Genomic DNA, 24,298 nt, shown 5'->3' with positions numbered 1-24,298 from the left:
ATTGCAGGAGTAACTATTCCTCCTCCCCCAGGGAGAAATTACTGTAAAGCAGATGAATCATTAGTCTCCTGCAGAAAATGTAATAGGCATCTTGGGAAGCTTAAGCCAGGCAAAGGATAGATGGAGCAAAATGTTTCAGTGGTAAGGAAAATCAACCCCTTTTGGCACAGCACAAACTGCTCCAGGAAGTGGTGAGTTCTTGATTTTTTTTTTGTATTTTCAGGACACAATGGGATGTCTTTCTGGAAGACATGCTTCCCAGATGATTAGGCTTGATGAGGGTGTTGCATAAAATTCTATAGCCTCTGTCATGCAGGAAGCCAGACCAGACAATCCATTAGTCCTCTTAGGCCCTGGTGTTTTTATATCAGTGCACTGCAAATCAATAGTTTTCAAGCAAACTTGATTCTCTTTTTTTCTTCATGAAAGGGCAAAATACTGCTTTCAGGTCCACAATGCAGGTCTCAGTCCTGGCATTCTGTTCTCTGCATGTCCCATCTCCATGTCAGTGGGAGATCCCTGCTGTGGGGACAGCAGAATTCCAGAGTGCACAGAAAAGTTGTGTGTATTAGTTGATGATGGCACCACTGAGATGCATTTTAAGACTTTCATTACGTGAAATCGCTTTCTCCTGACAAACCATTGCATAATCATACAAAAAATACCTTCCATAATCATTCTTATAAAAGGTTATCTCCTTTTTTTGGTATCAGTAAGAATTTTTTCATCCATGAGCACTGTTACGTTTAGGCTTAGCTTTGGTCAGTTATGTAGTACTATATGAAATCCACAGTTCTCTTGAATCACTCCAGACATGACTGAGAGCAGATACCTGGAGGATATTTTTGCACTGCCCACACAATGAGCAGAGCTTTTATTTTACCCCTTGGCAGTTGTAGAAGTCACAAGTGGTGTTGGTGAAGGGAGGAAAAGAACCTGCTACTGCTGGGGGACACTTCTAGAATTCCTTCCTGCCTCGTGTTCCCTGGAGCCAAGGGAAAGTAGAAGGGATTGTTGTGTGTTCCCTGTTTTGCAAAGCTATGAACAGATACTCCCTGCTACCTTCCTTTCCTCTGAAAAGGTCTCATTAATGTCCTTGTGAGTTGAAGGACTAAGTGTATTCCTGTGTTATGTGTGTATTTGCATATGTAAATCCTTGTCATAAGTCCTTGGCATTTGTGAGATTTGATACTTCTTTTACACATTTAATTATCAAACCAATGGATGGGCAGGGTGCATTGTAGTAAGAAGAATCAACATAGTAGGAATTCTTCCTCCATTCTTTTTAGTGTTCAGCGTAGCATGAACATGTTTTACGTAAGCTAGGAACTATCCTGCATGGGCATGTAGTTATAAACAAAGAATTAGGTTTCTAGTGGCTTTTTATTGTAGTAAAATGGCTTTGTGGGTTACTAAAATGAATTGCTAAAGGTAAGTAATAGATAAAACCAATTAAGTGGTCTGTCACTTTTTAAAAGAGCTGTGAAAAGGGAAAGAAAGTGCATCTGGTATCTGACCTGTAGCTGGTTTGTAATTTACATTTTAGATGAGATTCGAGTTCGTGATCTGATGCCAATAGGATTTCCCTGTTTTGTTCATTTAAAGACCATTAATGAGATATTATTTTATATAGTAGGATGCTTAATGCTTTCTAAATAAACAAGGATGGGAAATGGTGGCTTTGACTTCAGTTTGGGATATTTTTTTGTCATTACTGCACTATTGACTTTGGAAAAAATTAGCTGTTCAGTTATGCAGTGAGTTGTTCCTAGATGTGAATTGTGCTCTTCATATGGGATTGGTGAGGTATGATAACATCTATTTGAAGGTTTTTTTTCTTTATTGTTCTAGTTTTCTTGATTTACATTCCATCAGTAACTGGTTTGTTGGACACCCACAGAGAACTCCTGACATGGAACACTTTGAAGATGGGCTACAAATGTGAAAAATCTTATGTCAGTCAAATGACCTGTGAAAAGTCACAGGCTCAGTGGAAATATTTAGGTTCTTTCTTAGCACTTCCTTTTTAAGATGTTGGTGGTATTTTGTTTCTGTTTCAGGAAATTCTAGGAAGAAGCTGATGTGTTCAGTGTGCAATAAGAAATGTTCCTCAGCAGCAAATCTCCAAGAGCATCGAAAGGTCAGTGAGATGAAGGCTGACTCACAGCAGGCACTGACTTCCCTGAGCTGCGAGGCTGTGCTGCTCAGGTCACTTGAAAGCTGCTGTAATGCAAGCCTTTGGGTAATCTGCCATGCTTACAAACCCAGCAGATTACACTGGGGGGGCTTGTTTTTGTAATTGCACTTGGTTAAAGCAAAGATCTTCCTAAAGTTTTAGTGCATCTTTTACCCAATGCAAGTATGTTTGTGTTTGTATCATTTGTGCATCCCAGCATTAAGTCAGAGCTGCCCACTGTTCTTCAGCACTCTTAAACACTAAGCTTAATCTAAAGTGTGTTATGTAATGACAGCATACAGAGACCATAAAGTAGATTCATAAGCCTTCAGTTTTTGTGTAGAATACGGTCACTGCTTTCTGACATACCACTAAGGTGTTATTTGTATTGGAGTTACAGAGGAGTAAAAAAACCAGCTTCCTCAACTCCAAATTTTTAATGTCTTTTTGTTTAGGCACATAATCTTTTATAACCAGAACAGGAGGGGTTAACAGTTCGAAAACCATTTATTGGAAGTAAGGGTGTTCATACAGAAATACAGATGGACTGTGAATATGAGATTCTGAAGCCATTATACCCAAAGGAAGTCCCTGCAAGATTAATTTGATAAATCACTAAAACCCAGGAGATTCTGTTTTTGCAAAAAACTGCATTGTACTGTTTATCAGATTAACTGTAAGTCTTTAATAATGCCCTGGTTATAGCCTGAATCCATTGAGGATATAGATGATATCAATTAAAATATGTTGTTGCAAAGGAAATGATGAGGCCCCTCCTTTTAAATTTGTTTTTCTCCTTGCCTGTGTTACTTGTCCTTTCTAGTCTAACTTTGTTACTCCTCAGGTCAAATCATGATGTGCCTTGCCACACATGTAATTAAAAGCTTTATGCATTGGTGCACCTTTCACACATCAGGCCCTGAAAATGCAGAATATCCTGGTTAGTGTGTCCATTTTATTAAAATGTTTGTTCTGTTTCAGTAGTTGTAATTCTGTGCAGACACTGTCACACACACTAACAAGCTTCTCAAATAGCATTGGACATGTCAGCTGAGCACTTACTCATCTTGAGAATCACCATGAAGATTTTGTGCATCAAACTTTTTCTCTTTTTAAATATCCAGAAAATAGATATTCCAGGTTCACTCACATCAGGTAGTGAAGGAGATTGCACATAGTAGGGCTCATGCTTGTCTGTCTGCTTGAATTACTTTGCTTTTGTGGGAAGTGGGGCAGGATCATCATTGCCAGAAATATTTATACAGACAATAAAACCAGTAAGAAACCAATAGGTGAAACTGGGAGAAAGATGATTTTTTTTTTCCCCCACACATTTCCTGTCAATGTAAAGAACTAAAAGCAGAGAATAGAAAGGTAGAGTGTAACAAAAAATCATCCCAAACAACAGAAAGAGATAAATGTGATCAACACAGAGAAGGGAGGTGAATAGGGTGGCTGTAAGGGATTGACATATGTTTCCTTTCTGAAGACATGATCTGTAGCTTTCATGCCATCTTTTATTTCAACTCATTTTTAACTTTGTGTGTCTTGTGCCTTGCTTGTGTCTTAAATGTCTAAAGATCTTCCTTAGCCATGCACAATTAAACTTTGCTGTCATCACCTTCTATCCCTTAATCTTACCTTCTTGTTTTCCAGACTGTGGAAACAGTAACATGTTAATTTTTGGTGTAATGCCTTTTTTTTTTTTTTTTTTTAAATTCAAGGAAATGTAGGACTGTGTATATCCACTGGTTCTCTTTTGTCTTATCCTCCAGCTGTACATTACTGTCTTCTATCTGATATTTACAGTAGTCCATGATTTGGGCTGTTAAGTGATATGATAGTATAAACAAAATTAAATTCCCAGCAACACAACTGAGGAAATGCTGCACAGGAGCTTGCAGAAGACTGGGTAATAGAATGAACGAGTTTGTTGTAAGATTTCCTTTCTGTAAGTTTGTGGTAGAACAAATAAACCACCATCTGAACTGTATTCTGAGACTTAAGTTCTGAAGTTCAAGTAAAATGTAAAGTTCAGTCGCTCAACAAAGATAATAATGAGCAAGGAAGCAAGGGGACTTTTAATCTTCACTGGTGCAGATTCTTGCTAAAGGATTCCTTTTAATATAAGGGTCTCCTGTTTTGGAATTTGAATTGCTCACAGAACTTAAACTTAGAAGTGAGCACATATACAGGAGTAGCCCAGCATTTTGTCCTTGATGACCTTATGTGCTCCAGTATTGAAAATACTGCATTTACAGTTTGAGACACTGCTGCCCCTCCACTGTCTTGTATCTAAAAGCTTTTAAGAGAAACAAGCCTGCAAGAGTTTGATAGTTCTTGTGTTTTAAAATTCATACAGAAGCTATGAAGTTGTTTCTGTGTTGTTTTTGCCGATAAGACTAGAAGGAAGAGTTCTGAGAAGTTATTCTGCATCTTTTTTGGTGCTTTCCTAATAATGGTATTTTAAAAGGATCTGATAGTTAGAAACACAGGTTATGAAAATTTGCAGCATTGTTATAGTGGTAATTTTTTGTTTGCAATTATGAATTTTTATTTTTTTGGGAGATGATGTTTTTCACCAAGGGACCAGCAAAGGGGAAATCACAGAATATTTATGAGAATTAATATGGCAACTGGCTAATAAATGGTTACAGCTTGTTAGGGACTTTCTGTATATGTAAGATGCATGATCTTGTTTGAGGCATGCATTTAATTGTTGTTAAACACTCATTTTGCAGGTCCACGAGATCTTTGAGTGTCAGGAATGTGACAAGAAATTTATTTCAGCAAACCAACTAAAACGCCACATGATAACTCACTCAGGTAATGTACAAAAGTAACTCAAACCCATGGATATGTACTTAATGGATATTGAATTTTACCTGAACTAGTTTCTTATAGAAGGCTTGATGAAATCTACGTTGTGCTGAGCTGGTCAAGCAAATCTCAGGTTCCAAGGAAACCATCTAAGCTATCCTATCAAAGCCTTTTAAAAATCCAGATGTAATGCTGTAGTCTTCTCCCTACTGCTGCTCTGTCAAGCTGTTTTGTTGTGCCAGCTGGGGAAGATGAGGTCAGTGAGCTGGGATGGGGCAAAAGATGGTTAGGTGGCATAGAGAGGAGGGGAAAAAGCAGTGAGTGAAGAGAAGAGGACGGGAGCTGGGGCGTGCTGTCAGTGATCTGTGCTCAACAGGGAAGCATTGGTGTATGTACTGGTGGGGCCGTGTGCACGTAGTTTCTGGTCAGAGGAGAGCAGCTCATGCTCCAGGCCGTTCCATAGACCACCCAAATATTTCCTTGTGCCCGTGCTCAGCCGGCACAGGTCACTGTGGGCAGGGAGTGGCTGGTCCCTGGGTTTGGCAGTGTGACACAGGTCTGCTCTGCCAGGTTTTTCTGTGTCCTTCACCGCTGATTAGAAACATCAACCAACACAATGGGAACACAAACATCCTTCTGTCAAAGGCATTAGCATTGAAACAAATGCAGGTTTTTACAGCTGCACAGCTGCTTACAATTGAACTATTTTCTTGGTATCAGTCCACACCAAAAGCTCTTTTCTCACAACATAATCTGTATCTCAGAGGCTCGTGGCTTTCTTCTGACACTTTTGGATGAGCATTAGTGTAGTTAAGTTGCAGTCACCAGTTGAAGCACAAAGGCTTTTTGCATAGGAACTCTTGGTTTTGGAAGCTAATATGTATATTGTTAATTAAGATTTAAAACATTTAAACTGTCATGCCCTCTTTCACATTTGTAATCTGGAAACAGAGTTTTCCTCTTTGAAGTCATTCTCTTTTGATTTAAGCTAATTAATCAGAATTTAGTTTTAGCAATGAGTATTGCAAAGAATGTGCCAATTTCTTGAGATACACCATGGCTCATCTTTTGTGAAGTGACTTAACTGTCTAACATAAAGGGCATTAGATGTCTTTCTAATTGGTTTAATCTTAATTGGGTTGACTTAATTGCAAAAATCTCTCTGAGGAGATGACTGTCTCTGCCTTTCATCTTCTCCCCCTGTATAAACAGGAGATTAAATGTCCCCCACTCATTTTCTGCAGAAAAACGCCCCTACACCTGCGAGGTTTGCAATAAGTCCTTCAAACGACTTGATCAAGTGACTGCACACAAAATAATACACAGTGAAGATAAACCTTATAAATGCAAGCTTTGTGGAAAGGGATTTGCCCACAGAAATGTTTACAAGAATCACAAGAAGGTAAAGCACTCTGCTGTTGTTGTTTACAGGTCTGCCAGCCTCAGATTTGCAGATTTTTTTTTTTCTTCTTTTAAGTGGTTCATCATTAAGCTCTGCCATGCTTATAAACATGGGATTAAAGTATTGGAGAATGTAGTGCTAGTGTTCTTTGTTATATCCAAAGTCTCAAAATACTAAATCAGTTCTAGTAAACAAAAAAGTTAAATAGGCAGAAGTAAATCACAGTTGCTTGGTTAAAAGCATCAAATAAATCCCATTTTGAATTTTCTGGTATTTTTTTTTATCGTTTTGTTTTGGTGGGGGTTTTTGGTTTTGTTTTTTTTTTTTTTTTTAAAATACTAGGTTACCAAGTTAAAAGTGTAACTGATTTAAAATGTCTTCAAATTTATTTTTTTTTAAAATACCACAATTGAATAAAACTGAGTGTAGTCCTCCTGAAGTCATTGTTGGACTTAGCAGCAGATGCTTTCAAACTGCACTAGATTCAAACTTGGTAGTGTTCACATAGTAAAACAACACCAGAAGAAAGGTTACCTGAAAAATAGGCTCACAAAGGGATGTTCTGCTTGTGTTGATTTAAGCTCAAATCTGCTTGGCCTAATTTCTATAACAGAAATATAGTTTTAACCTGGGTTAAAACTATATAGTTTTAACCTGGGTTTAAATTTTTCATGGCAAGTCTGTATCCATGACTGCTGTTTCGGAATTACAAGGCTGTAAAAAAAAATACAAACTCCACCCCAATATCCCCATACTTACAAGTCCTTCACAGTTTGGCTCGTGTTCTCTGCCATCTGGGAATTTGGCACAGGATCTTTGCACCATCTCTTGCCCTGGGAGCCATAAATCCTGTCAGAGCAGTACTAATGCCCCTTGCAGGATGGAGTGGTGATGACTGTCTCCCAGGGAAAGCACACAGCAGCCTGCTGAAGGACAAGATTAGCTCCCAAACGTGCTGTCATTGCATTTTATGGCTTAGGCTTCAAGAAAACAGGACAGAATCTCACAAAGTGGATGTATTCTAGGGAAAATGCATAAAATATCACCTAGAAAGATACTTCTTTATCTTAAATTAATATTTTTTTACGTGTTTCCTTGTGTTAATTTGCCATTGGTGACTGGTAGGGAGTTTGGGTTGAAAATGGACTTGAGGATTAAGTATGAATGAGTAAACACTTTGACCCAATTCTGTGTTTAAAGCAGCAGCACCACTAGCACAAGAAAGGATTAGAGGCTCCACTTAATGGGGAAAATATTAAAATTCAGACAGATTTAGAGAGTACCTAATTTTGACAGAATTCCTTAAAGCATGTTGGAATGCTTGTTTCCTGAACCTGTTTGCACGTAGTACTGGCTGTAAATCACCTCTGTCCTGTAGCGAAAGAAACTTATTCCTGTGTTTACATAAAGATTCCCCAAACAGCTGTAATATTCCCCCATCCACCTGTAGGCCTCTACAGTCACTTGTTCCATGAAGAGATGAACAGGAGAGGCAGGAGACTGACAAAGATGGCCTGAATTAGTTTTTTTTTTAGGCATGCCTCTCTCCATGGAGTAAACAATGTGAGGAGAGGTAGGAGACAAGAGGAGAGTATGGATATGTATGCACAAAAACCAGTTGTCACATAGATAACTCAAGGATGTGGGGGGTTGGGATGCTAAAATAGATTTAAGTGCCATGATTTTGGGAAGGCTTCCTAGGGGAAGAGGACAATAGTTGTTTTGCTTGTTTGCAGGAATGTGGAAACAAACCTTTTATTATCTATCATACTTCTATATATTTTTTCAGCTTGGGTTTTTAATGATTTTTTAGCTGTGTATTCCTTTAAGAGGTCCTCCTAAGTTTAATTTTCTTTTTGAAGGAGAAAAGTTGAACTCTGAATAATTTCAGCATACTTTTTTGATTCTAATTACTAGTTAGTAGCAGGAAGCTTTGAATGATGGGTTTAGTAGTTAAAAATATTTAAATCAACAGCATTTCGCAGCAGACAGGCCTTAAAGTTTGATAGCAACATGTTTAAAAAAACACTTGGGGTTTTGCAGCAGGCCTCCATCCTTTTTATATGTTACAAGTAACAGAATAGAGCTACATTTTGTGCCTTTGAATTCCTGATTAGTGTGGAAACTTGGTGTTGTTTCTCTGGTTGCTTTATGGGGGTTATTTAACCTGATTTTGTGTTGGAAGTATCAGAATAAAGGTGGCTCCCACAGCATGTGCTTTTAAACATCTTTTAGATGTGTGTGTATGTTGGGTCATTTCAAAGGTGCCTGTGACAAGGCAAGGCAATAATATCTGAACTGAGGAGGCAAATGGAGTGTGGGATTGTGCTGCAGATAAAAACAGTCACCTCTCATGCAGGTTGGATTGGATGAGGGTGCATATTCTGAGCCATATAATGCAGATTACCTCCTTCCAGGAGATGTTTTTGTTCCATCTGCTCCTTTGTTGCCGTGTGTAGAGGATGAGTTCAGAGAATAAACTATGAGGATATGACAGTGAGCAGAAATAGGTCATCAGACGCAGGATTTTAAAGGGTTTACGGTTAATCCAGGGTTGTTTGGTCCTGGGGAGTGTAATGATTTGAAACAACTGTATTCCATCAGTTTATCTGTTGGGAATAAGTAGCCTTGGGCTGGGCTTAAGCCTCCACAGATGCTGTGGTAGGAAAGGCTGCCATGAAATACTCCCTAAGAGCCCGTGCTCAGTTGCTGCAGATCATCTGTGCCCCCTTGCATGAGGTTATGCCTAGGTAGGTGGTTTTCTTTGTAGTGAAGTTAAGACGTGCACATGAATACATATATTGTGATAAGAAGACCAGGAGAACTCTAAAGGAGATGCTAAGGGGGAGCTCTGTACCAATCAGTGTGCTCTTCAGAACTATCACTCAGGTGGGGAGTGCTCTAAAGCAGGGCATTTTTTCAATAACCAGCATGAACTTTGCGCTCGTGGAAAGTGCCAGATTGACAGCTCTGGAGACTGAACCCTTCTATTTATCCACAGAACAGGTACAGCACAGACAGCAGCACTGCCAGCTTCCCCCCAGTGTCTCCTCACTATGTCTCAGCCCTGTTCTGGAGGAACCCCCTGTTGAGGTGAGAAGGTAGTTCAGTCTCTTCGTGTCCTGTCAATCCTTGGCCTGACTGCCCAGGCTGTGAGCAGGGTGGCAGCTCATGCAAACTGGGATGGAAACCTGTAGGACCTGGGCTGAAACATTCAGCAGATTTCATGTAGCAGGAGTTACATGAAATATTCCACACATTTGATGGTTCTCCAGTTGCCTTTTTGCTTTAAGGGACATAGACTGAGGTCAAGGAACTGACTTTGAATCCAAAGCCTCTCTGTACCATTGCAGTACTCGTGTTTTGGTACTATGTGTGTCTAAGAGGACATTGGGGTTAAAATCCCCACAGTCCCCTTTTTCTCCACAGCTGAAGGGATAGCTATAATGGTTGTAGGTTATTTTGAATAGCAAAAATAGATTATATAAATATGTGCTATGCTAATATTTGCCCTTAGTCTAATTAACTCGTTTACCTAATTTCCTGCATATTATAGAACACTGACTGTCCGTCCCCTTTTCCTCCTGGCACTGCAGCTTCTAATAAGGTCCTTGTGAACTAATACAATACTGAGACACTGGTGCTTTAAAAACCTGCTTTCCTTTGCAAAAACAGTAGGAAATTGGGTAGATAATAAGTTGTACAGATTAATTTACTATCTACAGTGGGATAGTAGTTAATAACTCTATGAAACAGGGAAAGTGCTTTGAAATGTATAAAAGTAGAATAAAGCTGGATGTTTACCAAGCTCCAGAAAAGAAATTTGCTTCAGCAACCCTGTAGTTTGGGAGATTCCTCCCAGCCTGGTCTTTTATTTTATTCATGGCTTTGAGGCTGTTTTTCAGCTACAGCAAATTCTTCTACAGCCAACAAAAATCTCAGTATTGATGATTCCATGGCTTTGGGGGTTTTTTTGAGGTTTTGTGGGTTTTGTGTGTTGTGGGGATTTTTTTTTTTTTTTTTTTTTAATAGAAGAGACTGAAACGAGGCTATGTAAAGCTATTGTCATGATTTGAGAAATTTTCTTTGCCAAATGTTAGGTACTCTCTTGAGCATCAGATCAATGGTAACTTCAAAAAAGGGGTTTGTGTGCATGTTTTAAAGCATTTATTGGTATTAATAAGTACTCCAGGCCAGTGTTAGTACAGATAAAGCAATTCAACTGAGCTTGTAGGTTTTTTCCCTGGTTATTCTGTATTTTTATCTCTGTTTACATGCACACCTCATGTGACAGTTCTGAGGACTGGGAAGGCACAGTTATTCAGTGGCTACTGTGCTGACTTCCAGGATTCTGGATCATGGCAGAACAATTGTTTTAAATCTTCATCCCCTCCTGAATCCAGTCCAGAAAATTAGCTCTAATTACTATAATGACAACTAATTGATTTCCGTGAGCCTGTCCCCTGACATGTTGTCTTTCATCTGCAGACCCATTCTGAGGAGAGACCGTTCCAGTGTGAGGAGTGCAAGGCTTTGTTCCGGACCCCGTTCTCCCTCCAAAGGCATCTGTTAATCCATAACAGTAAGTGCTAAGTCAGAGAGGAAAAAGGGCTTCCTCAGTTCTCACCTTCCATGGAGAAAAACAGACATGTGGCACCTTGCTCCAGTATGCAACTTGCTGTGTTAAATTGGTATTAAGTTTCAACTCTAACCCCGGGCAGTTAGAAAATTCAGAACCAAATTCAAACCTTCTCTTTCAATGCACTTAAATGCAAATCCAAATATGCTGTAGAAAATCTAGCAATGATTTGAGGTCTGACGACAAGAGGTTTATTTCTGCATTCAGTGAACTGGTGTTACCTCCATTTTAAGAAAGAAGAAGTGGAAACAGAGATAACTTGGTGACTTACTCAGCTTTTGTGGGTAATCCAGTTTAGAGCTGGACGCTGAGATTGTCTCTTCTGTGCCAGCCCAGGCTCATGTTTCCAGCCCTGGCAGAGAACTAACAGCTCAGAGAAATGCTGTGCCCATTTTACCTCATGAGTAACTTGTTCTTGGCACTCTGTCCTATTTTTAACTGACTGTATGAAAGTTCATTTTTGGTGGAATTTTCTCCTTCTTTAATATTTGCAGAGCCCAAACTACCATTCAACCCTGTGAACATCAGCAGTTTATGTTTTAGAAAATACTCATCTAAAATCCTTGTAGCTTAGAAGGCAGTACTTAGATTTGGGAAATTTTCACATTGGTATAACTAAGAAACCAACAAAACTTTTTTTTTTTTAATCTCATATAACAGTGTTTCTGTTAGATGAATTATTGGACTTCATGTTCAGTTTGTTCTTTTATTGTCTTTTAAACCTTCTGCAATTTTATAAGGCTGTGGATTTTGTAAATTTTTTTCCAATGATTAATGTTAAAAATGGTGAGGGAAAAGTTAAAAGCGTCTTCAGTAATGTATATTCTAATAAAAAGCATTTACAGACTATCCAAAAGCTGTAATTCACAGTGGGTAGAATTGTAGGCCTTGGCGAAGGTCTCACTAAAAACATCTCTTTGACTTTTTTTTAAGAGGATGGGAGCTCAGGAAATTTGAGATTCTAAGTTAGGACTGTGATTTGTGGCAGATCTAGCTGTTCCTGAAACACCACTATAAAGAAAGAAGAGGAACAGGCCAGAATTTCTAAATGGATTTAGCTGCCTTTACCTATCTATGCTGCAGGAAAAAGAAATGGTTTGTGAAACTCAAAACTTCTAGGAAAAATCAAACTTCAACCTACAACACATATTTTTTAATTTAATATCCCCGTGTTGTTTTAGAGGCAAACACACTGCAGATTGATGTAGAATTGCTTAAATTTTACCTCACAAACAACTTAGTGGAAAAAATTATATTTCATAAACTCCCTTTTCAGGTGTTTCTGTCTTGCAGTTCAAAAAGGAGTCAAGGATGTAACTTTCGAAGTTCAAGATCAGCCATGTCCATTTGTTGAGAAGGACATCATCCTTTCTATATATTTGCTTTCCTTTCTCTCAAAAGATGTACACAGGTGTTCAGAACATGTCTCTTCCTCTCTTTTAATTAATTTAATTGGATTTTAAAACTTTCAGCCATGTTAACCTGGCCTCTGCCACCACCTCCAGAGACATCACCCCAGTTAGAACAGTAATGCTGCTGCAACCCTTCAGTAATTCCATGTTTGTCACGTCACCTTGCCTCTGCTGATGGGAATGAGATGGCATTTCTTGTGTTGAGAATTCTTTTAAATTCAGGAAAATGCCTCTTACCATTTATTTTCAAAAGATGCAGCCTGTTTTTTTCTGAATTTCCCCGTAACATTTTTACCCAATGTGATGCTCCTTTTCTTTCTGTTCCCAGCACCTAACTTCTCATTGGTCTTTGCTGCTTTTATTCGGTTTTCTGAAACAATAAGCATAAGTATATTTCCACAAAAATCTGGTAGCTCTAGACCTGTTTTTTTCTCTTTATAAGGTGAGAGGACCTTCAAGTGTGATCACTGTGATGCTACTTTCAAAAGAAAGGACACATTAAATGTTCATATTCAAGTTGTACATGATGGACATAAGAAATACAAGTGTGATCTCTGTGACAAAGCTTTTGTGACACCCTCAGTCCTGAAGAGCCATAAGAAAGTGAGTAGAATCAACTGATCATATTCATTCCTGGAGCCCTAGCCTGTAATACATTGACTTCAGTTTAACTTTTGGTCAAGGATCTTGCCAAGATGGATCATAAGGTTTGAAAATATTTCCATTGATGAGCTCTGCATAGATTTTTGAAGTTTTCCTCGTACTCCTTTCTAAAAAATTCAGTATGACTTGCTATTTCACATTAATAATGTTCATATACATATATGTGTTTTTATTTTAATGGAAAGCAGCCAGCATTTATTGTTTATCCCTATACTAACTTCAGCATTTCTTCTTAATTGTAATTGCTTTTTCTTTGTGCTGCTGTCAGACTAGGACTAGCTGTATGCCTTGTAGTTGTAATGTATTGATCCCAGACATCCCTTTTGTATTTGGATCTTTGGAATTAATTAATAGCTGTCTGTCTGGTATTCCCCAATGTTGCTGTTAGAGTTACAAGTGATTTCTAAATAACTATATCCTAATCAAGAGGGATTTAATTCATATCCTAAAGTCAGAGAAGGAAAACCGTGCAAGTCCATCTAGTATTGAAATGAGATCTCATTTACTCTTCCTTCAGCTGCAGCACAGTATGTAGTGGGTGATGGATGGTTTTTATGATGTAATGAAGGACTTTGTCACTTCAGAGTCTTTCCTAAAAGGAAGAATTAATTTTTCCCTACCTGAAGAGTGCAAAGCTTGAAACCCAAATAGTCAGCTGTACATGTAATTGAATGTGTTATCTTTCCTATCCCATTTAAATTAACACTTTTAAATGAAGTAATACAAAGTTCTCCACTGAAAGAACAGCTGGAGTTATAAGGCAAAGTTATCCAATAGGCTGAGAAAAATCTTCAGTTCAGAATGGGATGTGGAAAGTGCATTGTGAAAAATGCTGAGGTCCTTGTATGTAATTTATTTCAAGGTGTTCTTGCTGTTGACCACACGGGTCGGATGGGAGAGTTTGTGATTATTTTTTTTCCATTTTGAAACAATTCTTCTTATATCAGCAAGGCCCTCTACCCCTAAAAGCTTGATTTCAAAAGACAAGCTCAGTGTAGTGAGAGACCTTTGAAAGCTCCAGTTTGAGTTTGCCACAGGAAAAGTTATATTAGGTTGGGGAAACTATTTTCACTACATTTCATAACGTAATAAAATTCTGTGAAATTATAAGCTTTTAAAAATAGACCCATTTATGCATATTAAATTTGTCTGGTAACCAAGCCATTGTTTGCTGGTTTAGAAACCACTGTCACAGATATCTTGCTGAAAAACAGGTGTCTTACTCTTGCAACATGAAAATATGCATTTTTAGTAGTAATAGTAGTAACTATTTAGGAAGTAGTAAACTTAGGAACTGAAAGGGCAGTTTATTTTGCCATTAATAATAAAATTTGTTTAGAAATTTTAGAAAAAAATGGAAAGAACACCTATAGCTAATTCCTTAGAATCTCTGCCTGATGTGGTGGTATAAAATATATAGCGGAGATAATGTCAATACAGTTAAAATATTCCATATTTCACATCTTTTCAATCTATGCTGAATAGTCATTCTTGTCTCTCCCCACCCCATGCAGACTCACACAGGAGAAAAAGAGAAGATTTGCCCATATTGTGGACAGAAGTTTGCAAGCAATGGAACACTGCGAGTTCATATTCGAAGCCATACAGGTATTTATTCATTAGAGTGAGCAGAGAATGCTTTCTGAATCTGTAATAAAGTACCTATCTGCAAACAGAAATGCAAGTTTGCAGGTAGCCCTAACACAGCATCTTTTTCAGACATTTCACCTGCTTAATGTGTAAAGCCTGTTGTCAGGTTTCATTTTGTGAGCTTTCATCTGAATAAGTGGCATCAGGCAACCGAAAGAGGTTTCTTTGGGACAATTTGTCTCCAGTGGTGCAGATTCGCCCTTGGCAGTCAGAGCATCAGTTAACAAACAGCCTTCCTGTGACATTGCAGTCCCTCTGCATGAGCAGATTTGCTTTGCTGTGTTTTCTGTGTACTGTCAGTGCTGCACATCAGTTTGCACAGAGCAGAGGGGCCTTAGTTTTTCAAGTTGACAGTACAGAGAGCTCTTGGGAAGATGCTTTATAGCTGCCTGAGTAAAGATGCTTTTCACACATGTGCTGCTGCCAGTTCCATTTAGGCTCTCTCAAGCAGGCTTTCCTAAATTTAGGGTTTAGGCTGAGGTGAATTTCATGAAACCACACACCAGAGATCTCTAACCTTGCCTACAGAGCTGTGCAAAATTTGTAACCACTATTATAGGAGAAACAGTAAACTATGGTATTTTGTACTCTGATCCTTTCTGCTTCCAGTCTAGCTGCTATTATGATGTCAATCCCGTTTTTGGTGGAGAATTTTGTGGTTCCCATCCTTCACTGGGAGAATTAACTGAAACAGATTTTCATGGTTGTTTTTGATGTCATTCTGTTAATGGTTCCTGACCATGTCTTGGTTATCCTGGGGAAAGATGGGGGGGAGTTGCTGCTAAGTTGAGACTTTTGGCTTAAAACAATTATTTTCAAGTTACATGGCAAAATAAATGCCTTATGTAAAGTTGAGTGAGAAAATGCCACGGTTGGGTTCACGTAGCTCTGGAGAGATGGTTTTGCTTTGTGCTGTACCTGAAGACTTCAACCATGTTGTTCATGGTCATAATATATGCAGGGTAATCATAAGAGGGAATTGTTGTCCAGTGTTCAGTCAGCCTGAGGAAACATAGCTTTGAGGTGCATCATTTCCAAGGGAAGTAAGGGTAGCTGAAGGAAATCATTGTCATCTGCAAACAGGGCAAAACAAAAAAAAAAAAGTTGAGCACTCATTTGGTGGCCCTTAGCAATAAAGTTCCCTGCATTGTGAAAACCCTTGACAATTTTTCAGGCAAGTTCTGAGCAGTAAGAAATTTTCAGTTCATCACAAACTTTATTCAGAGGTGGACGTTTGGTTTCTAGACGTTGCAGTGATGAATACTTCATGTTCTTGGTATCTGTTAAATTCTGTGGGTTTAAATTCATCCTTTCAAAACTGTGCCCTCTTTTTTTATTTTAGTCAGACTTCAAAGTATCATTTTTCATTCTGGGCTAGAAGTGAAACAACCAGCCACTGTCTGTTTTCAAGGGATGATTCATCTTTGTGAACTAAGCCTTGAGCTGGGGCTGGGCTTTTGGTGCAACTAAGCAGTACAGCATCAGTGTAAAATACTGCCCAGACCTTCTGGTCTTAGTCATTACACGTGAGGAGTTTTGAGGTCCAGGTCCAGACCTTTGCATTATCCCGTTTTCTGGGCATGTGGTCAGCTAGGCTTGGTTTTATTAGCTACTTTGAGGCTTTGTTCTGTATTTACAAAATAAAGCCAGGTAGAGTTGTTTTAAAGAGAGTTGTCCATCAATTGTTGTCCTTTTTGTATTATAAAGTTGTTCTTTACAGAAGCTGAGGTTCTTCAGTGCCCTCCTGGTTCTGCTTTGGAATTGTATTTTTGATGTGCTTAATAATCCATATACAAAAAAAGAAGCTCAGTGGGGTTTTGTCTTTTATTTAATACACAACGTGCGTTCTTAACTACTGTTCCTCACAACCCTGGGCATGCTTCCTCCCTGAGCAGTTTTCATCCCTCTTTTATTTTAGAGAAAGGCTCTGTAAATGAGCCCTAGCAGCACTTGGCCTTTTGCAGCGGCTGAGCTGGGGGTGAGTGCTCACGTGTGCGTGGGCAGAGGGAAGGGGCTGAGGTTTGCCTCGGAGCCTGGTGCAATCCATCATCCGCCTTCCAGCCCTGGCACGGCGGAGCCAGCTGAAACACTAGAGCACATTCTCCCTCTCCTCCATCCTGTTGCTTTATGACTTCTTAGGGTCAGAGGGAACTGGGGTTAATTCAGCAAAAGAATCCTTTGACTGTGATATAAATTCCTTGGCTTGTTCGTAAATTGTAAAAGAAATTCTGTGCTCTGCTCCTGGGGCTTGAAAACCGGGGGCCAGGAGGTTAATTGCTTCCCTAAAGTTTTGAGCAACTTTCAGTGTTAACAGTGACTGGCTGGGGTTTGTGCAGCTTCCCAGTTGCCTTACAGGTACCTTTTTGAATCTGTTAACTGCTGTCCTGCACGTGTGTATTTGTGTGTGCCTGGGTAATCTGTGTATACACATTTTATCTGCCTGATGAAAACATTGTTGCTTTCCTAATTAGTTGTGTTCTAATCCCTTTCCTCCTTGCAGTATAGCACATCAAGCTGTGCAACAGTGACAGTTGTCATGAAGTACTTTAGATTTGCAGCTAAATTTATTTTAGAGTTAAAACCATTATGGGTTCTGACTAATTCCATCCTTTCCATGCTGTCTTTTGCCTGCTGTTACATAGACACTGAAGAGGGACAACTAATGACCATAAATGTCTTCCAGAAAATGCTTATACATGCAAGTATAGGTTAACACATAACCTTCTTTTGCTTTTGCTGTCGCAGTTCAAGTCATTAAAACAAAAACCAAAATATTAGTTGCAGAGCCATAATAAAAATCTTTGATTATTTACATAGTTCAATCATCTCTAACCACAGTAGACTTCAAAGTAGTTGAAGGAAGCAATGAGTTCAAGTACAGTATAAATTTCATTTATTACAGTGTAAAATGTGTCACCAAAAGTTTAATAGCCACACAAGCAACTGTTGTTCAGGTACATAATAATGTACAGGCAGAATCCTCATTCCAGCAGATCTTCTGGCAAATTACCTTATCAACAATTTATATTTTCTTTAATGGAAAAAAAGATAAAAGGGAAGCTTGAAGGAACTTCCTCTCATATCATAGTGAAGTATGTGAAAGAATGTATCTGTATCTAGTCAGTGAACAGCTTGCAAATGTCTGCAGATAGGTTGTTGCTATTCAATAACTTATAAATGGTCTCTCTTTTATCTACCCAATTTAAAAAGGAGCTTGCAGAAGGCCTCAAAGGTAAGGATTCTGCATTTCTAAACCTTTCAGTTTATACATCATTGTCCTGTTTATCTCTAGACAACAGTTAAATCTTTCAAAATACCTGTAAAGTTTCATGCAGCTGTCAGCTGCTTGTTGTCTGTAGGCATGAATGAAGAAATGCTCCTTTAAGGGGTAGATTGTTTGAATATTAGTGACATCTTTAGATCAGATGAATTACTGATTGATTAATGCACAGGATTTTAAAGACTTCCTTGACCATTGGGTTCACTGAAACCATAGATGTTAGTTCTCCATCTATAGGGAAACCAAATTGCTTAATTCCACTGATAAATGCAAAGAATGAAACTGGTTTATTATTTAAGTGTGTGGGGTTTCTATTTGTTACAAAAATCTTAATATCACTGTAGAACTGATGAGAGTCTGTAAATAAGTAATAACGGTAGTTCATGCTTTACTGCAGGGAATCAGTCTTCTTATTTTGTAAGAATTTTTTACTTAGACTCCCTGATTTATTTAGTTACAAATATCTCAGTTATATCACGATAATTTTGATGAACCAGATATGACAAACATTTTATCTATTGGTCTTAACTAGAGGTAATCTGAATGCTTTGAATAAATCCAAAACTTCGCAGAAACCTTCTCAGCTGTGAAAATACCACTTCCATACCTCAAGGATTAAAGCACAGCTAATCTGCCAAATTTGACTGTTGGCTAAAATGAAGTAAGAAATGTCTGTAACTGACCCCTGCCTGAGCTCTGTTTCTCAGAGAACAGGATGTGGAGCAGTTAATGACTTTCTCTGGCTCACTATTAGGATAAAATTACCTGTGCCTTTGGTGTTTCTGGGTCTTGTCTCAGCTGATGTCCTCAAGTATTTCATCTTTCAAATCACAAACTTGTGATGCTCTTGGCTAATCCTGTGTAGGCACTTCTGTACCTTCTAAAGGGCTAAATTTTGGGTGTTTAGTGGTTGTACAACACCAAAGTGGTGAGATTTACTGAATATATGCTTGAAGTGTGAATATTTACTCTGCATTCAGTATTGGTTTTCTGGCATTTTCTAATTTTAAGTTCTCTTGAAATCACTTGGTTCCTCGAGTTCCTGTTTAACCTAATTTTGATTCCTAATGAAGTTCTTTTCAGCAGAAAAAGCTGCCCTGGCAGCTGAGGGCAAATGTGTGAAGCTGTCAGGTGCTCTGTAGGAGCAGCCAGAGCTCCCAGGCATATGTCCCACATTAGTTTTGTTACATCTGTTCACCTTTTGCCCATCCTCCCGTGCTGTTGAATGCTGTCATCGCCCCAGCTTATCTCTGACCAAAAGAGCCCTCTTGCAATTCCCGTTCTGGGCTGCCCTGTGGATCATCTGGCCTGGAGTGTTGTGTGTGTGATCCAGATGGCCCCTTTGCCTCCCAGTTCCTCCCCAGGGGAACCACTGCCTTCTCTTCACAGTTGGGAGATGGTGGAATCTCCCTTCCCCCCTCCCCTGCCCTAGTCTGAAGTTGGGGCTTTATAAATTGGACTTCACCGTAACTCCAACTTTACAGTTCTGAAAGTTGACATTTTGAAATAATATATTCATATATATACATACCAAATAATCTTCTAATCCTTGTAATAAGTAGTTCAGCATCTAAAAAGGAGCTATATTGAGAAGGTGGAAAAGGAACTGTATTTAGTAAATATAAATAGTAAATGGTCTGTGGTAGAGTTGGAAGGACCACATTGTTCTAATTGTGTTTGTTTATTTCTTTAAGAAAACCAAAGAAAACAGGTCCTTTGAAGTTGCATTCACTGCACAGTATCTGATGTTCAGGGCAGTCTGTCATAACGGCTTTTTGTGATTTTCATGAGTGTTGACTTAGACCAGTGGTGCTGAATACCCCAAATGACATATTAAAAAGCATATAAAAAGTCCCCACCCTGACAATTTTGCTGCATAATTCAAATTCTTCATTCCTTACTACAGCAGTTCAGTTCTAATAAAGACATCTGACTTTGTAATCAGTTTGTTTTATTTTTTTTTTGTGGCTCAACTGACTACAGGGAATGCCAAACACAGTGTGCAAATAGCTACACGTGTGACTGACTTGAATTATTGTGTCTCAGAATCTTTATTAAATGTCAAGCTGTAGCCACTGAAATCTTGAAATCTTAAAAAACTAATGTGTATTTAGCTTTGTTTCTTAATTGTTTTGCTCCTGGGATATCTCAGTTTGGGAGAACAAACAGCACCTTTGGTTGCAAATGTCTCATGGGAAATTGTCCATCCTGATTTCAAACTGGAATGGAGGAATCTGGTGTTTAACTTCTGCTACATTAAGGTCCAGTAGGTATTGTGATCTCAAGCCAGAGATGTACACACTTGAGGGGAAAAAAGGTATGACATGGTTTCAGATCCAAATCCCATATGTTTTTCAATCATGGAATTGTTTTTCATAATCCTTGTATTAAGGTTAAATGTATTTTTATTACATTAAAAGCTGTGGTTTTTTGTTCATATGAAATCTGGCAGTAGAATGTCTAGACTTTGAATTATGTTAAATCCGCTGCAATTTATCCCAGGATTATTTTTTTGAGGCTGTTTGTACAGAAGTGCCATCAATGTGTTGAACAGTTTGTTCTGGGACAGCAGGGCCGTGCCAGTCAGCTGTAACTCCGGGGGAAACATGACATTTGTTACATTTGACTTGCTTGGGTGCTTTGCTGTTTTATTGATAGCAATTGTTCTTAGTTAGTGTTGCACCCACGTTACATCTGGGCTTGATGAGTGGCCAGGCTGGCAGCTGGAGATGTGTTCCTGTGCCTACTGGATTCTTGCACTGGACTGAAGGGAAAAGTCTGGTGGGATGGGTTATGAAAAGTGCAAATTGTAGTCTTGGATATGGGTTAATGGCAGAGTTGCAAACAACACAAAGGAGGGCAGAGCTTTTTTTCAGATAATTTCCAAATGCGAAGTTAGGATTAAGGCTGGGTAGTGTACTTAGAAATTAAAAGATTTCCCCACCATATTATTCATATCTTGGTGTAGAAGTCAGATTTTAAAAATCCTCCAAAGATTAAAAATATTCTATATATATATATTTATATCTTAAAATACATTTATATAAAAATGCAGAATGCAAATGGCATGATTATTAATTGGCATCAACTTTACTTAAGGCACATCCCCTCTTAGTGTGGTGTTCCCACACATTGACCCCATATCTCATAAACATGCTTCTGATGGTAAATCCGAGGAGAAATTGTAGTTCATCATAGGGGAAATCACTTTCTTTGGTTCTTGTGAGGGCAAGAGAAATAGAGATACATGACTTGAAAGAATATTTCCTTTGCTCATCTTAGTTATTCTCACTTTCAATCTCCTCATTAGAGATCCATTCCTTTCCTGGTCAGAGAAGTTTTGCGTCTGGAAATCTCCCAAGTACTTATTGTGCATGAGTTGACTTGAAGTTTAATATTCCTGCACTTATAATTGGGTTTTGCTGGCCTTTGCCTGGTTGTAGAGGAGTGTGAAAGCACTGATGGATAATGTCACCTCCCCAGGGGCTTTTAGCACATCACACTTGTCCTCCAGTTCTTCTTAGTGACAATTCTAAGCTCTGTTGAAGTTCCACATTTCAGAGTTGCTTGTGGAAGCACAAGGACACTTGTATACATTTGAAGCATTCAGGCTACAAAGATGAGAGAAAGAAAATAACAAAAAAAGAAGAGCCACAGTAAAATTACTTGGGGTCATCTTTTAGGTAGTTTTACTGGTAATTATTAATGACAGAAGTGCATGAGAAATTGTGTATATAATTTAGAAAAAACAAGATGTCACCAAGTATCAGTATCAAGTCAGGGCTGGGGTTACATAATAAGCTTGATTTTTTTTTTGGAGCAGAAGATGTTTGAAAATGGGCAGTACCTATCAGCTGCTCAAAGCCTGACTTTTTCAGGTGTGACATGCTGATGTGGAGTCTTATTGTGGCCCTTTGCTGGCATCTCCTCCAAGCTCTTAATGCCTTCTCACCCAGTACCGTGGTCTCCGTGGTTGGTGTCAGAAGGACACTGTTAATGCAAACCAGACAAACTCAAACCCATCCTTTGAAAGCAAAAGTTTTTCTCTTTAAAGAAACTCCAGGGGTGGGGGAGAGAGGGAGGAGGGTACAACTCCTACCTGTCAGCGCTCATCTGCTTACAAACTGCTGAAAGCTTGAACTCGTGCATTCAAAAGCCCTAAAACATAAAAACGTCAGCTGAATTAATTAAATATTTGAGTACTGACAACTGTTGGAGTGTTTGAATTTTGGAGGCATGGATTAAAGGCACTGAGGGTCAGGAGAGAGAGTATCATATATCAAACTGCTCAATGAGAACACAGCTATAGCACAGTGATTGTTGTCATCATCCTGAAAAAAAACCCAACCAAGTTCGCAGAGCTGTGCTTTCTGAGAGATGGCAGAACCCAAGAGAGGAAAATATTTGTGTTTCACAAGTGGTTTGCTGCACGATGTTGTGCTACTGTCATTCACAGGCATACCTGCACAGTAATAAAAGACAGAAAAGAAGCTTTTTTAACTGTAAAATGTAGTTAATTGTGGTTGCCTGTTTTCCAGGACTGAGTATGAGTGTTAGTAAGTGTTTGACATTTGGGACTATGTTAAATCTTCCTATAGATGTAGAAATTCCTCTGTGAATGGAAAACAATGCATTCACTTAGCAGAATAGGCTTTGCTTAACTTACATTTTCCAATAAAGGTTTGTTACACCTTCAGAATTGTGGTTGTGTAGAACAAATTCATTTTGCTAACAGAAAACTAGCTATTGTCTTAATTTTTTGAACTTTGTTTTGTAATGGTAACAACCTGGTCTTTACTTTTAAAGTTTTGTATACAAGAAGAGGAGGCAATAGACTCAGATTCCAGAATGTTGCCTGAAGAGTTAAAAGTTCAAATGCATTTCTTCCAAATTATGCAGCTCGGAAACTCTTTACTGTTCGTTTCTGAACAGCTCAGTATCCACATTACACTAATGTGAGTTTGGGATAATCAATGCCAAATGACACCAGTTTAATGGAGCATTAAACAGATATCTTTAAGATACATCAGGCTGCAAGGGAGATGCTGAGATTGTTCTGCTTCCATTGCAGTCATAAATTGCCACACAAAAATTGCAGAAACTTTTGATTAACTAGCTTCTAACACAGCTCAGAAGCAGCATTTAAAAAGAGTAGATTTTCTATTTCATTGGGATTCTGACACCAGAGGCCTTTAATAACGACCAGATGTGAAATAGAAGAAATATTTGGGAGCAGTTAATGCCTAACCATAAAAGTGACCATGTGTAAACCACTGGAGAATGTGGTTTGAGCAAGGGCATTAGGTGTTTTCTTTTTTGTTTTCTTCTTTTCCCCAAGGCTGGCTGTGTGTATTCATATCTTGCCAGTACAAAATCAACCAGCAGAGAGGAATATTTTTGACCCAGCACTGCGTCCTGCTCAGGTGGACCTTTATTTGTAACTTTTCTAACGCTCAGATCTGTAGTTGTTTGAACAGAGTATGAAGATAAGGCCAGCAAAAAGCACTTTATTTGACAAAGAGCTGTGCTGCAAGGCCTTCCTGTACTGAGGCCATATTTATGGGCTCTGCTGCTTCTCCCATCCCCAGGTGAGCGTCCCTACCAGTGTCCTTACTGTGACAAAGCCTTCAGCAAGAACGACGGCCTGAAGATGCACATCCGCACCCACACAAGGGTAAGGCCCACACGAGGGCAAGTGCAGCTTGCTTTTTATGGTTCCTGGAGGGTTGTCTGTGAATCATGGCTGGTGAAAAGCAATTAATGACTGTTTGTGTAGGGATTAGCCCATGCCAGCCAAGATATTTTATACTTATCAAAATAAGAGGCAAAGACTCAAGTCATTAACTTATAAATTCTAATTATGACTCCCTTACTGACCTTCTGGTTTTCTCTGTGTTTGATTTCTTTCATGGTGAAATAATAGCAGTACTAACCTCTTCCTTTAAGCTGTGGTTATTTATAGACATAAATTAATTTTGTTGACTGAGTAAACAGTCCTGTAAATGCTTCACTGTTATTGAAACTTCAGCATCCAGTGCTTTGATTCTTACTGTCTCTGTAAAATAGGACTAGAGGTCCTAGATACAGTTTTAACTGGTTCACCCCTACCTATAGAAGTATTCAGTAGTTTGTGCAGTGCTTCCTGCTGGGTCATTGTTAGTTGTTTCTCCTTTTTTCCAGCTGTTAAATCACTTTAAGAAGTGCTATAAATTCTTTTCTGTTGCTGCTGTCCCCTATTACTGTGTTTGCACCAGAA

The 24,298-nt window shown here is 38.7% G+C and overlaps 1 protein-coding gene across 2 annotated transcripts in view; it reads left to right on the top strand.

Moving 5' to 3' along the window:
- The window catches only part of PRDM5 (PR/SET domain 5), a 57,712-nt gene that overhangs the window by 19,339 nt on the left and 14,075 nt on the right, over nt 1-24,298 (top strand). For both annotated transcript variants that reach the window (XM_051805013.1, XM_051805012.1), the window contains exons 8-14: nt 2,061-2,140; nt 4,918-5,002; nt 6,241-6,398; nt 10,887-10,980; nt 12,892-13,052; nt 14,627-14,720; nt 23,631-23,716. In XM_051805013.1, the coding sequence (XP_051660973.1) occupies nt 2,061-2,140; nt 4,918-5,002; nt 6,241-6,398; nt 10,887-10,980; nt 12,892-13,052; nt 14,627-14,720; nt 23,631-23,716 (758 nt within the window). The remainder of the gene's footprint in view (nt 1-2,060; nt 2,141-4,917; nt 5,003-6,240; nt 6,399-10,886; nt 10,981-12,891; nt 13,053-14,626; nt 14,721-23,630; nt 23,717-24,298) is intronic.

Source organism: Manacus candei, unplaced genomic scaffold (genome assembly GCF_025592945.1).
Source record: "Manacus candei isolate 608988 ecotype Guabito, Panama unplaced genomic scaffold, ASM2559294v1 h1tg000062l, whole genome shotgun sequence".
NCBI classification, from domain to species: domain Eukaryota; kingdom Metazoa; phylum Chordata; class Aves; order Passeriformes; family Pipridae; genus Manacus; species Manacus candei.
This window is presented reverse-complemented; position numbering and strand designations above follow the sequence as displayed.